Genomic DNA, 12072 nt, shown 5'->3' with positions numbered 1-12072 from the left:
CCTTCTGTTTTTTTTCTCTCTTTCCATTGATTGCATGGAATCGGATGGAAAGTTAGTGCCAATACTCCACGAAATTCCATCTAATGATTTCCATAGAATTCCATATGATTCCACGGCAGATCTACAGACGGGATCTGAGACTGTGACAATGGTACCACTATATAGCTTGTCAGACTGTGAAAATTATACAGTACATGTAGGTAGCATCATTGCTGCATGTGAGACTGTAACAAAGGTACCACTATTTAGCGTGTCAGACTGTTACAATTATACCAGTACATAGCATGCTAGACTGTGACAATGTAACCAGTATGTAGCATGTCAGACTGTAACAATGGTACCATTACGTAGCATCTGCGACTGTGACAATGGTACCCGTATGTCGAATGTCAGACTGTGACAATAGTACCAGTACATAGCATGTCAGACTGTGACAATAGTACCAGTATGTATTTTGTTAGACTGTGACAATGGTACCAATATGAAGCATGTCAGACTGTGACAATTTGACCAGTACGTAGCATGTGAGACTGAGACAATGGTACCAGTACGTAGCATCTGAGACTGTGACAGTGGTACCACTATGTAGCTTGTCAGACTGTGAGATTATACCAGTGGGAAGCATTTGAGACTGACAAAGGTACCACTCTTAAGCTTGTCAGACTGTGAGATTATACCAGTTAGTAGCATTTGAGACTGTGAAAATGGTAACACTACGTAGCGTGTCAAACTGTTACAATTATACTTGTACATAGCCTGCTAGACTGTGACAATGGTACCAGTATGTAGCATGTCAGACTGTTACAATAGTACCAGTATGAATCATATGCAACTGTGACAATGGTTCCAGTATCTAGCTATCGGACTTTGACAATGGTACCCAGGACTACGTGGCTTGTCAGACTGTGAACATTGTACCAGTATGTAGCATGTGAGACTGTGACAATGGTACCACTACGTAATTTGTCAGACTGTTACAATTATACCAGTATATGACATTCTTAACTGTGACAATAGTACCAGTATGTATCATGTGAGACTGTTATAATGGTACCAGAACGTAGCATCTGCGACTGTGACAAAAGTACCAGTACGTAGCATGTCAGACTTTGACAATGGTACCAGTATGTAGCATGTGTGCCTGTGGCAATCATACCACTATGTAGCTTGTCTGACTGTGAAAATTATACCAGTGGCTAGCATGTGAGACTGTGACGATGGTATCACTACATAGCTTGTCAGACTGTTACAATTATACCAGTACATGGCATGCTAGACTGTGACAATAGTACCAGTATGTAGCATGTGAGACTGTTACAATGGTACCAGAACGTAGCATCTGGGACTGTGACAATGGTACCAGTGCGTAGAATGTCAGACTGTGACAATGGTACCAGTAAGAAGCTTGTCATACTGTGACAATTATACCGGTATGTAGCATGTGAGACTGTGACAATGGTACCATGCCGTGTGTAGCATCTGAGACCGTGAGAATGGTACCAGTACATAGCATGTCAGACTGTTACAATTATACCTGTACCTAGCATGTCAGATGGGGACAATGGTACCAGTATATAAAATGTCAGATTAAGACAATTGTACCAGTAAATAGCATGTCAGACTGAGACAATAATACCAGTACGTAGCAATTTAGACTGAGACAATGGTACCAGTGTGTAGCATGTCAGACTGAGACAATCATAATAATGATGCTCAAAAGGTAGGAAAAAGATCAATCACATTTTGTTTTAGTTTCTGTCTTATCATATTATATCACAATTATATTTCAATAGTTTGTATTTGAATTCAGAAAGAGGATTAAAGTTTATTATTTTTTTAATTAAAATAAGCTGATAAGATAAACTTGTTTTGACTTTAACTCTGTTGAATTTTAATAATTACAATACAAATATTAAATGATTTAAGAAAGATGTAAAGGTAGTTATGTATGTTCTTGAGAATAAAAAAAATTAAAACAACCTTTAGAATGTCAAGGCCCACATGGCAAGCAAATCAAACAGTGATGTCATAATTATGATGTCATAAACTGAAGATGAAAAGATGAGTTACTTCCGTTCCAACATTGTACACAATGTATTTTTTTGTGCTCAAAGGTTGTAACTTGAGATACAACTGTTTTGCATAACAAAAAGTATCCAAAATTAGATACAACCATAAGCCAAATACATGTTTTCATGGGTACATTTTAAGAATATAATCTTTATATCTATTTAAGATGTGTAAAGTAAAAAAACAACTAGAAAAATGAAAAAATATGATTTTTGGTAAAAATGTGAGTTACAACCGTTTTGCGCTAAGCCCACGTTTCCAGCACAACAAAGAATGGCCACACTTAATTTTAAAAGAATAAAGAGATTGAACTTTTTGTACAGTTGACCCCTTTTGTCATGGCAATTTCGCAAACGAGGGAAAGAACTTTGCTCTTTATAAGGTACTTCTTAAGGATAAATGTATAAATATTTAGTCTACCGAAAGTTTGTTAGACAAAGCAAATTAAATCTTCTTTATGAATTTCTTCAAATGTTCTCTATAAGGTCCGCGCAATCACCAGACTTCTGTTTAGAGATTATTCAAACATAGCAACTAAGTTTTACGCTACGTTCGGGTTATAGAAACGCACTTACGCATTCAGAAAAGCGTACGTAATTTTATACGTACGTACATTTTCGTCCGTAAAGTTACGCATTGTACCAGAAACGGCCCCCGGTGTTATAAAGATTGCGCTAAAATAAGGCGTCTATAGCGTAAAAACTCTTTCAATCAAATATGCATTTGGGAACTAATTATATTTCCCCTGCTTTTCAACGCACCAGAACAATGTTCTCAATCCGTCTAGCTATCATAACATATCATCATCAGAGCAAATTTCATGATGATGACGGTGTTATTACGAAAATGACCCTAGAGTGTTTAAAAAGGTTTCGTAATGGCTATATACGGAAAACTTCCTAGCCACATGGAGGCCGTTTTTTCTGAACGGATTGAACTATTTTTTATCTCAGCTGAGAAATCATTTAAACAAATAGTATTACCAACTTGCGCGAAGATTCGACTAAACTTGTACCAGAGATCTTAAAACCGGTTTCCTAACAGCCATATAAAGAAAACTACCCGCCCATTGGCGGCCAAGATTTTCAACGGACCAGAGTCATTTTAGAATTCGGCAAAGGTATCATGACATCACAGGGTTTTTTTTTTTACTAAGAAAGTGACGCCGATAATCGGCGTCTTCCCCAACCAGAATTGTTCACCTAAAACTACCATTTCCCCTCCAAAAATATAATTTTTCACCAAAATATAATATTTTACCCTCAAAGAAATGTCTTTTTCTTTCTTTTGGGAAGTCGACACTTATCCTATTTGTACCATGTACAACGATCTCGCTCTCTCTCTCTCCCGACGAACACTCAAATCTGGGAATCCCAGTGATTCTTTATATAGCTCTTAAATTACGTCATGGAAACCGGGCAACTATTCGTATTAATCATGTGACTATTTTACTGGATTCTGGTCTTGCGCGAGAAGGGTGATTCGTCAATTAATTACCTGAAACCAGTCGAGTTTTCATCCGGGTTATGTGAAAGCTAAGATGGGTATAAACGTTAAAACAGAAAAAAAGTCTCACAATTGGCGTTCATACATGAACAAAATAAAACGTTCGGACTCGGAAAATATTAATTGCGTTGACGCATTTTTTAAGAATGAATCATCAAAAACCGTTGAAACACAGCAGGATTCGGAGGTACAACATCGATTAATACTGTCGGATTATTGTGAAAGTGAAAGTAGACAATCGGCAGCTGCCGCACCTTTCCCTTCCAATACTGTAGCAGATCTAGATCGTCAACCCATTCATCATGAAATTGAAATCACAATATTGAAATCGTTCCCCGGCCCCAGTTGAAAACATTTCCCATTATTAGATCTACCCCTGCAACTTTATTTAGGACTTTGACTTTAATATCATACTTGTTCATGTGTTTAAGAACAAAAAGGTCAGAGACATGTCTCTTTTTCTAAAAGAAAACCTGAAGTCTGTAGGCGAGTTATAGACATTGAAATGAACAGTTTTTATTTTTTTCCCAAATATGTCTTTTTCGCGCTCGATTTTCCCCTTTTACCCAGCGTCCAGCGTCTTCCCCTTTTTCTAAAAAAAAACCCTGCATCAAATTTGTTTACCAAGTGTCATGAATGCATTGAAATTGTATCATCTAGAATTTAAACACGTGTTCATTATATCCGTAAAAGGAAACCGGCACAATTCACCGGCGGCCACGTTTATCAACGAATCGAAACAATTTCAAACTTTGCCGAGTTATCATAAGAAGTTATTCTGATTGCTTTTAATGAAGATTTGACTAAACATTTGAATTCTAGACAATTGACAAGGTTTTACTATAGCCATGAAAGGAAGACTGGCGGCTATGTTTTTTAACAGACCAGAACCATTTGCAAACTTGGCCGAGACATCAAATAATCAAATGTTCTGAGTAAGTTCAAAAAGATTGGACTTAAAATGTGACTTCAAAAGGTAAGCAAAATTTTACAATAGCCATATAATGAAACTGCCCCTAGCTGCATTGTTTTTCCATCAGACAAGCACCATTTTGCAATACGGAACGAGGTTTACGGTGGTTTAAACACGGTTTGGACGGAATGTAAACACACCGTTAAGACCTTCACTTTGCAAATAGCTCAAGTTAATCGAATACATTTGCAAAAATCCAGAGTTCATAAAAATAATTTGTGCATTTTGTGCTGATATCTAAGGATAAAAGTATAAATCCTTGAATACGTCTGAAATCGGTGTCTAAATGTCACGTTGCGTGCATCATAACCATGTACATACATGCGGTACACTTCACATATTTAGCAATTTTGGACTATTTTTTTAAGTTTTGTTTAAAACTGTACCGGTGAGCTTAAATCCATAAACGTTTAATTTTGTGTGATCCCAACAAAGTCACGCGATCTTGCACACTGTATCATAACAACACATATTCCGACCAAGTGTCATTATCGTTTGACTAAAATTGTGATATATAAAGTGTTAACATGGTTGTAATATAATCGTATAACGAAAAATGCACCGCGGCATAATTGTTTAACAAACGAATAAGTTTAAAACTGAACAGAAATGTTATTAAAACTAATGTTTTGACAAATTTTCATAAAGAATGAATATTAATGCGACTTATATAATGTAAATAAAATTGTTCTTTAATTTTACAGAGTAGTCTAGTGACCTGAAAAGGCATAGTTTTGGATTCGGTCGATACAACATTGTAAAAAAATTAGTGTGCTCAGGTAAAAGAAACACAAATATACCTGAGGCGTTTTAATTTTTTTTCTTCGTAATTTCGTAATCTTATTCTTAGTGAATGTTTGTTCATCACAAACTAAAACTATAATCATTTTAGGTCTGCAAACATAATAAGGTAGCATGCACTAAAATAGTGCACTAAATACTGTGGAAGCATTCATCTAAGCCGGTCATTAACTTGGGAATCATTAATTGTATATTCAAAGTAATTGCTTTCATAAAAATTACCACACAATAGGAAAAACAAATCCGAAACAAAACATTGATATAATTCGAGAAAGAGGATTTGTAATTAAGGTTTACTAGTGTACTATGTATTTAATTGACTGCTATTGGAATACAATAATAGCGTAATGATGCTTAAAATATTTTATTTGTGCGATTTTTCTGGTATAAACCTATACGAATCAAAAAGCGCCAGTCTCTCAAATAAAATAAAAGGGAAAACCACATCACTGCGATAAACTAATTGGTTTGTTTCTCTGATATTTTTATGAATGACTGCATGTTCACATATGTTTAAAAATGAATATTTTGTAAGCCTTGTGCTGTATAAAATAACTAAAATGCACATTCTTTTTATATATATATCCGCTATTTCCACAAAATCGGGATACATTTTATCGGAATGCGATCTATACAAACATATAGCATTACCTTTGCCTTATACATAACGTAAACACATTTGACAAAAGAACCTTATTGTATATTTACCTTTTCCCAATATGCAACGTCCACTTAGCTTTAAATGTGCCAGCTCCAGGCACGAATGAAGGTCAAATGTAATCTGAGATGCACACTCGTCATTTCCAGGTGAAATTCGTGGGTTTTTTAAGGGTTTCCAGTAATCGATTTCAACTCTCAACACAATGGCATTAGCCGCGTTATTTTCCCAAATCTTATGAAGGTCAATGATATTGTTGTTATCGAAGTTGAAGTGACTGAGTTTTAGGGCAATGTCGGAATATCCATTTGCATTCGCTTCTCTCAACCCTGCAAGTATGATTTTATTTAACATTTTGTGACAGGCTGAAGAATGGTATGTATCCAAAGCCTCGCGTTCATCCATCATGCTTGATAGCTTTTCCGCACATGATACATCCAGTCCACACAGGAATATAAACACCTGTGATATGTCGAGATAGGCTTCCGGATGACGGTTAAGGTAGATAGAAATAATACCATCAATAAGATTCGCATTGCGGGCGATATGGTAAGCAGCGAGGAATTCCTGTATGCTCAAGTGGATAAACATAAATGATGACGATGGTCGCAGTGCAGATGCAGTTCGTTGCGCCGATAAAATTCCGGATTTTAATGCAAAATCCTTGTATTCATAAATCTTGAATTTCTCTAATTCTGTCATGCGAAACATTATTGAATTTTCCTTGTCATTTACAAACAACAAATGAAAGGCCATTTCAGCAAGACGATTCAGGGGTTCCAAATTTGGCTGTATGTATTCAGTCCGTTTGAAGAACGAAAAGGGGGGCTGTTGAAATGTACGCGTGCAACTGTTGGCTTTCTTAAAAAGACTTTCCACTAAAAGGATGTATACTTCACACTTTGAGCCTTTGAGTTCTATTCCGTCTGCATATGCACATACAATTGCAGAGAGCATCATTGGTGACGACAGTAACTCTTCGAGCTTCTGTTTCTTTACGTATAGAGTAAATGATGTGTATTTTATTTCAAGTTCTTCCTTATCTACTAAGCGGCTTAGTATAATTTTACTTAGCTCAAAAGGCTTGTTTATTCCTTCCAGTTGCAACAATGCATGGATGTCCGAATGCTTAACTTTACCTTCAGCCAATTTCCAAGGCCGTGTTGTAATTAACATCACACATTTGTTGTGAACTACTACCAATGTCGGTAGATCTTCAGGTCCTGTCCACTCATCTAGACCATCAAGTAGTACCAAGCAACCTTTATGTTTCATGATCTCACTCACTAGTTCGTACGCTTTTTCGCGGTCTTTTGCGGAGTAGATCCGGTCTATTATTTGTTCTTTAATCATAGTATATACGTCACATTGGTTTTTTGAATTTCTCAATGTAATATGAAAAACGTACTCATAGCGTTGCAGTGCGTCAAAATCAGCAAAGATAATTTTGCTGTTATCCGATGCACTAGAACCATGAACTCCTTCACACCAGTCCAGCGCCAATTTTGCTAAGAATGTTGTTTTGCCAGACCCTGCCTCACCTTGAATAAATATGCGTGGGTTAACTGTGTTATCTGTTAAAAACAAACCCTTGTACGTATTAACTTGTTTTTCTGTTTTCTTAAACGTCTTTATTTCCTTACACATTTCCAAAATCTTTGGCGGCATATAAACATCTCGTAATTTTTCACCGCTGGAGTCATCAAATGGAGATACTGTCACGTAATATAATTTTTCGTTGTACAGTTTTTTCATTCCTTCGATCAGTTCTGAAATCCAAATAGTACATATCAATACAAATACAAATACTATAAATAATACTTCTAATATACCTACTATATACTATAGTAGTAGAAGCAGTAGTAGTAGTAGTAGTAGTAGTAGTAGTAGTAGTAGTAGTAGTAGTAGTAGTAGTAGTAGTAGAAGTAGTTGCAGTAGTAGTATTAGGAGTAGTAGTTGCAGTAGTAGTAGTAGTAGTAGTAGTAGTTGTAGTAGTAGTAGTAGTAGTAGTAGTAGCAGTAGTAGTAGTAGTAGTAGTAGTAGTAGTAGTAGTAGTAGTAGTAGTAGGAGTATAGTAGTAGTAGTAGTAGTAGTAGTAGTAGTAGTAGTAGTAGTAGTAGTAGTAGTAGTAGTAGTAGAAGTAGTGGTAGTGATAGTAGAAGTAGTAAAAGTAGTAGTAGTAGTAGTAGTAGTAGTAGTGGAAGTAGAAGAAGTAGTAGTAGTAGTAGTATTAATAGTAGTAGTAGTAGAAGTAGTCGTCGAAGTAGTAGTAGAAGTCGTCGTAGAAGTAGTAGTAGCCGTAGTAGCCGTCGTAGTAATCGTCGAAGTCGTCGTGTAGTAGTAGTAGTAGTCGTCGTCGTCGTCGTAGTATTCGTCGTCGTCGTCGTAGTAGTCGTAATCGTCGTAGTAGTCGAAGTAGTCGTCGTCGTCGTCGTAGTAGTAGTAGATAGTAGTCGTAGAGTAGTAGTAGTCAGTAGTCGTAGTAGTAGTAGTAGTATTGTAGTAGTAGTAATAGTAGTAGTCGTAGTATTAGTAGTTAGTAGTAAGTAAGTATAGAAGTAAGTAGTAGTTAGTAGTTAAGTATTAGGTAGTAGTAGTAGTAGTAGTAGTAGTATTAGTCCAGTGTAGTGTGTGGGTAGTCAGTAGTAGTTGTTGTAGTATAAGTAGTTAGAAGTCGTAGTCGTTGTAGTAGTATTTTCATTTGTATTGGTAACAAATACATTTAACAAAAGTATCCTTTGACATCATTAAGGAACAACATGTTAGTGGATATGTCTATAATGTTGGTATTTCAATAAGTTACCTGTACTGGCATGTGACCAAACTGAAAAGCTGTTGACAGGTACACTTTTCAAAATATTGATCAAGTAAGTTGACATAATTTGATAGATTAATGTTACTTGTGTATGTCCTAAAGTTATTTATCTATTCCCTAAACTGTCAATAACGACCTTCAAAATGAACTTAAAACCGCCTGTTCGTACTTTTTTATTATATAAAAAGACCACGCCTTTCCTCCATCCTCCCCTTATGCCAGAAAGAAATCCCGAAGGATTTAAACCGGTTGTTAGATAAACTGAGGCACCAATAACCCATGTTTCCCTCACAGACAAGACCGTTATATTTTCTAAAAAATTTCAATAGCCCAGGAGCCATTACTCGGCCATAACTTGTCGCAGTCACAATTCCTTCATTTCCGATTATCTTAACATTAAGGTTATTAACAATTCCTTTCTTTATGATCATGTACACATAAAAGTTATTCAAATTTGAAAGTTGAGAACAATTCAAATAGTGAAAAATTGTACTCAAATGCACAAACGTGTCAGGCAATACATATTGCAGCAGACAAAAAGACAAAGACCTATGATTATGCGATAGTATCAGCTTAAATTCAGGTCAGACAACCCGCTAAAAGTATCACGTTATCTTAAACAATTTGTTCCCTGGTCAGGCTGTCTACGACTTAACCGTCTTTCCCTACTATTTTGCCAAGTAGGTTTTGACTATTTGGTGAGGAAGGTATTTGAGTAACCCAGGAGCAAAAAGAATAAGAGCTGACGAAGGATGAAGGAACACATAGGAGCATCACATGCCAACCCAGCGGCACTGGGTAGGTGACATACCTGATTGTGAAAGTCAGACACCCCGCTCTACCACTAGTCGAGGGGAGCACAGAATAAAACGATTTTTAACATTCGATTTACATTGTTCTAACGATGCATACTGATAATTACAAAACAGATTTAAACACACAAAGAATTATCCGTAGTATTCATTTGCAGTTATTGATAGACAACTTAAAGTAAATCAAACAAAGAAATACCTTTACACGATTGCTCATATGTCGAGTCCACCGTCTTGCTCACATGTTCATCTATAGCATTTGTACATTTTGCAGTGTGCTCATCAAGTTTCTGTTTACATCTGTCCGTATGTGCATTGAGATCCTTCTTACATTGTTCAAGGTGCATCTTCATCTCATCCAGAGCTTTATCGGCTTTATCGGCAATGTGTTCAACTTTCTTAAGTGTATCTTGAGCAGCCTCTAGGAGATGAATCATTTCCTCCGTGGTTATCTTCAATGTATCCTTTTCCAGCTGTATTTAATTAAGCATATGTTTGAAATGCGAAAAAACTGATATTTATCATTGAACAACTGTTTTATAAAACCAGTATGTACAACTGTCTGATGAAGTATTATCAATATAACTTGTTTTATTCAAGTTCACTTTACATTTAAGGCAGCGTTATTTATCAGTTGTAAAAATGCATGATACGTTTATTCTTAGTCAAGCCAAGGTGATTTTTTGTCTGATCAAATATCTGGTAAAATACAACTATCGGTTGACGATTAAAGCAGACTAATCGAGTAGTTCATTTGTATCATGAAATCATCACGATGAAATACATTCCCCACCTCTGAGTCTACATACGGACACTAGGGTGGATTTTTGTCGCATAATAACGTTACTTTAATTTCGTCTTGTTTTGAATTTCTGATGAACATTAATCGAATTAATCATTTATAATGTTTAATTATTGTATTAAACAAAACATGTCAGCACGAGTTGCTTGTTAAGACAATTGAGAGATGTGTATAGGCATGTACATGCACTAATATTATTTTAACCATTCTTTTGTACATAAACGCCAACAAATAAACTCCAAACTATCGCCCAATTGGCGACAAAAGGTACCATATGCCTACTTATTTCAATGGTACATTGTACCTTTTGTGCCAAAGAGGGCGATATGATGTAGGCTGTCAAGACAGTGACTTGTGGTGACAAAGCGTTTGTCATAGCGAGCTACAGTGTTTACATTTTAATCACCGCAGATGATCACGTTCATACTCGCGGACCAAGTTTCTACAACGTTCTGCGTATATTCCACGATGCTATGTTTGTGACATACGCACCCTGCTATTCATATTACAATTAATACATACCCTAAGTTAGAAAACAAGTATGTTTATATAGGCATATTTTTTTCTAAATATTAAGGACATCTATTCAATATGTTTTGAAATCTAAAAGTAAAAAATAAATGTGTCATAAGTAATCTATGTACATAAGCTTCATGTTAGAGTTCTTAAATCTAGCTAATCATTTAATATCATACAGTTACAGTAGACCTACACGATTATATATGTCTTAGTAAAACATTTTATATCACCCTTATATTCTTGATGTCGCAAATAGGAACGCACATGCGGTGTGTCTCGAAACACAAAGTAATACCTCTGCTAATTTCCGTACAGCCTCCTGTGCAGTGACGTCATGTGCTAGATACGTTTGGTCACTCAGCAGGCTTGTCAGTGTTGTGAAAATTTCCTGGAGATCTAGATCAGTGACTTTACACTGAGGCGAATGACGGACAGTTCTTCCAATATCTCGCGCCTATAAAACATATTATATGTAATATTATATTATATTAAGTATTATTGTCTAAAATGGTTGATATAATGTCTCCATGAAATGCATGTAAGCATGGCGTGTTAAAGAAACTGAAAACTGTTCAAAATTATACTTAACACTAATCTAGATCAATGGTTTGAATTGCGCTCGAAGATACACCATCACAAAAACATGTCAGAAAGACATTATGTTGGCGACGCTTAAAGTTGAATTTGACTTTCCCGAATTGCATTGACTGTGATAATTATCATATAATTATTTCCTTCTTGTGAACACCCTGTACTATTCAATGTGTTGTACTTGAATGGAGTAAATGAACATAGTTGTTTTAAAACATTCATATACAACACATTTTTAAAAAATAAGGATATTCAAAGAAGCTATTTTACATACTTACTAAATATAATTTTATATGAAAATTCATGAATATTATTTCTATATAATATTGCACATATATATGAAAGATTACTAACCAAAGTGCTGAATTGAATTATGTATAATTCTCTGATAATGCAGATCTAACAAAATACAGATTTGACAAAGAAAGTGTTCACCACGTGTTTCACATTTTGTTAAATACTTAATAGATTGTTTAACTTTTATTCTGGACTCAGTGCCAGATTCCATAAGCATGAATTAAAACC

At 35.6% G+C, this 12072-nt stretch overlaps 1 protein-coding gene across 1 annotated transcript in view; it reads right to left on the bottom strand.

Moving 5' to 3' along the window:
* Positions 1–12072, bottom strand: part of LOC127845905 (uncharacterized) — a 147212-nt gene that overhangs the window by 109926 nt on the left and 25214 nt on the right. The window contains exons 3-5 of the mRNA XM_052377082.1: positions 11252–11410; positions 9835–10108; positions 6059–7777 (exon numbers count right to left, since the gene is read on the bottom strand). Coding sequence (XP_052233042.1) covers positions 6059–7777; positions 9835–10108; positions 11252–11410 — 2152 coding nt within the window. The remainder of the gene's footprint in view (positions 1–6058; positions 7778–9834; positions 10109–11251; positions 11411–12072) is intronic.

Source organism: Dreissena polymorpha, chromosome 9 (assembly GCF_020536995.1).
Source record: "Dreissena polymorpha isolate Duluth1 chromosome 9, UMN_Dpol_1.0, whole genome shotgun sequence".
In the NCBI taxonomy this organism is placed as follows: Eukaryota; Metazoa; Mollusca; class Bivalvia; order Myida; family Dreissenidae; genus Dreissena; species Dreissena polymorpha.
Note: the sequence above shows the minus strand (reverse complement) of the source record. Positions and strands in the feature narration are given on the sequence as shown.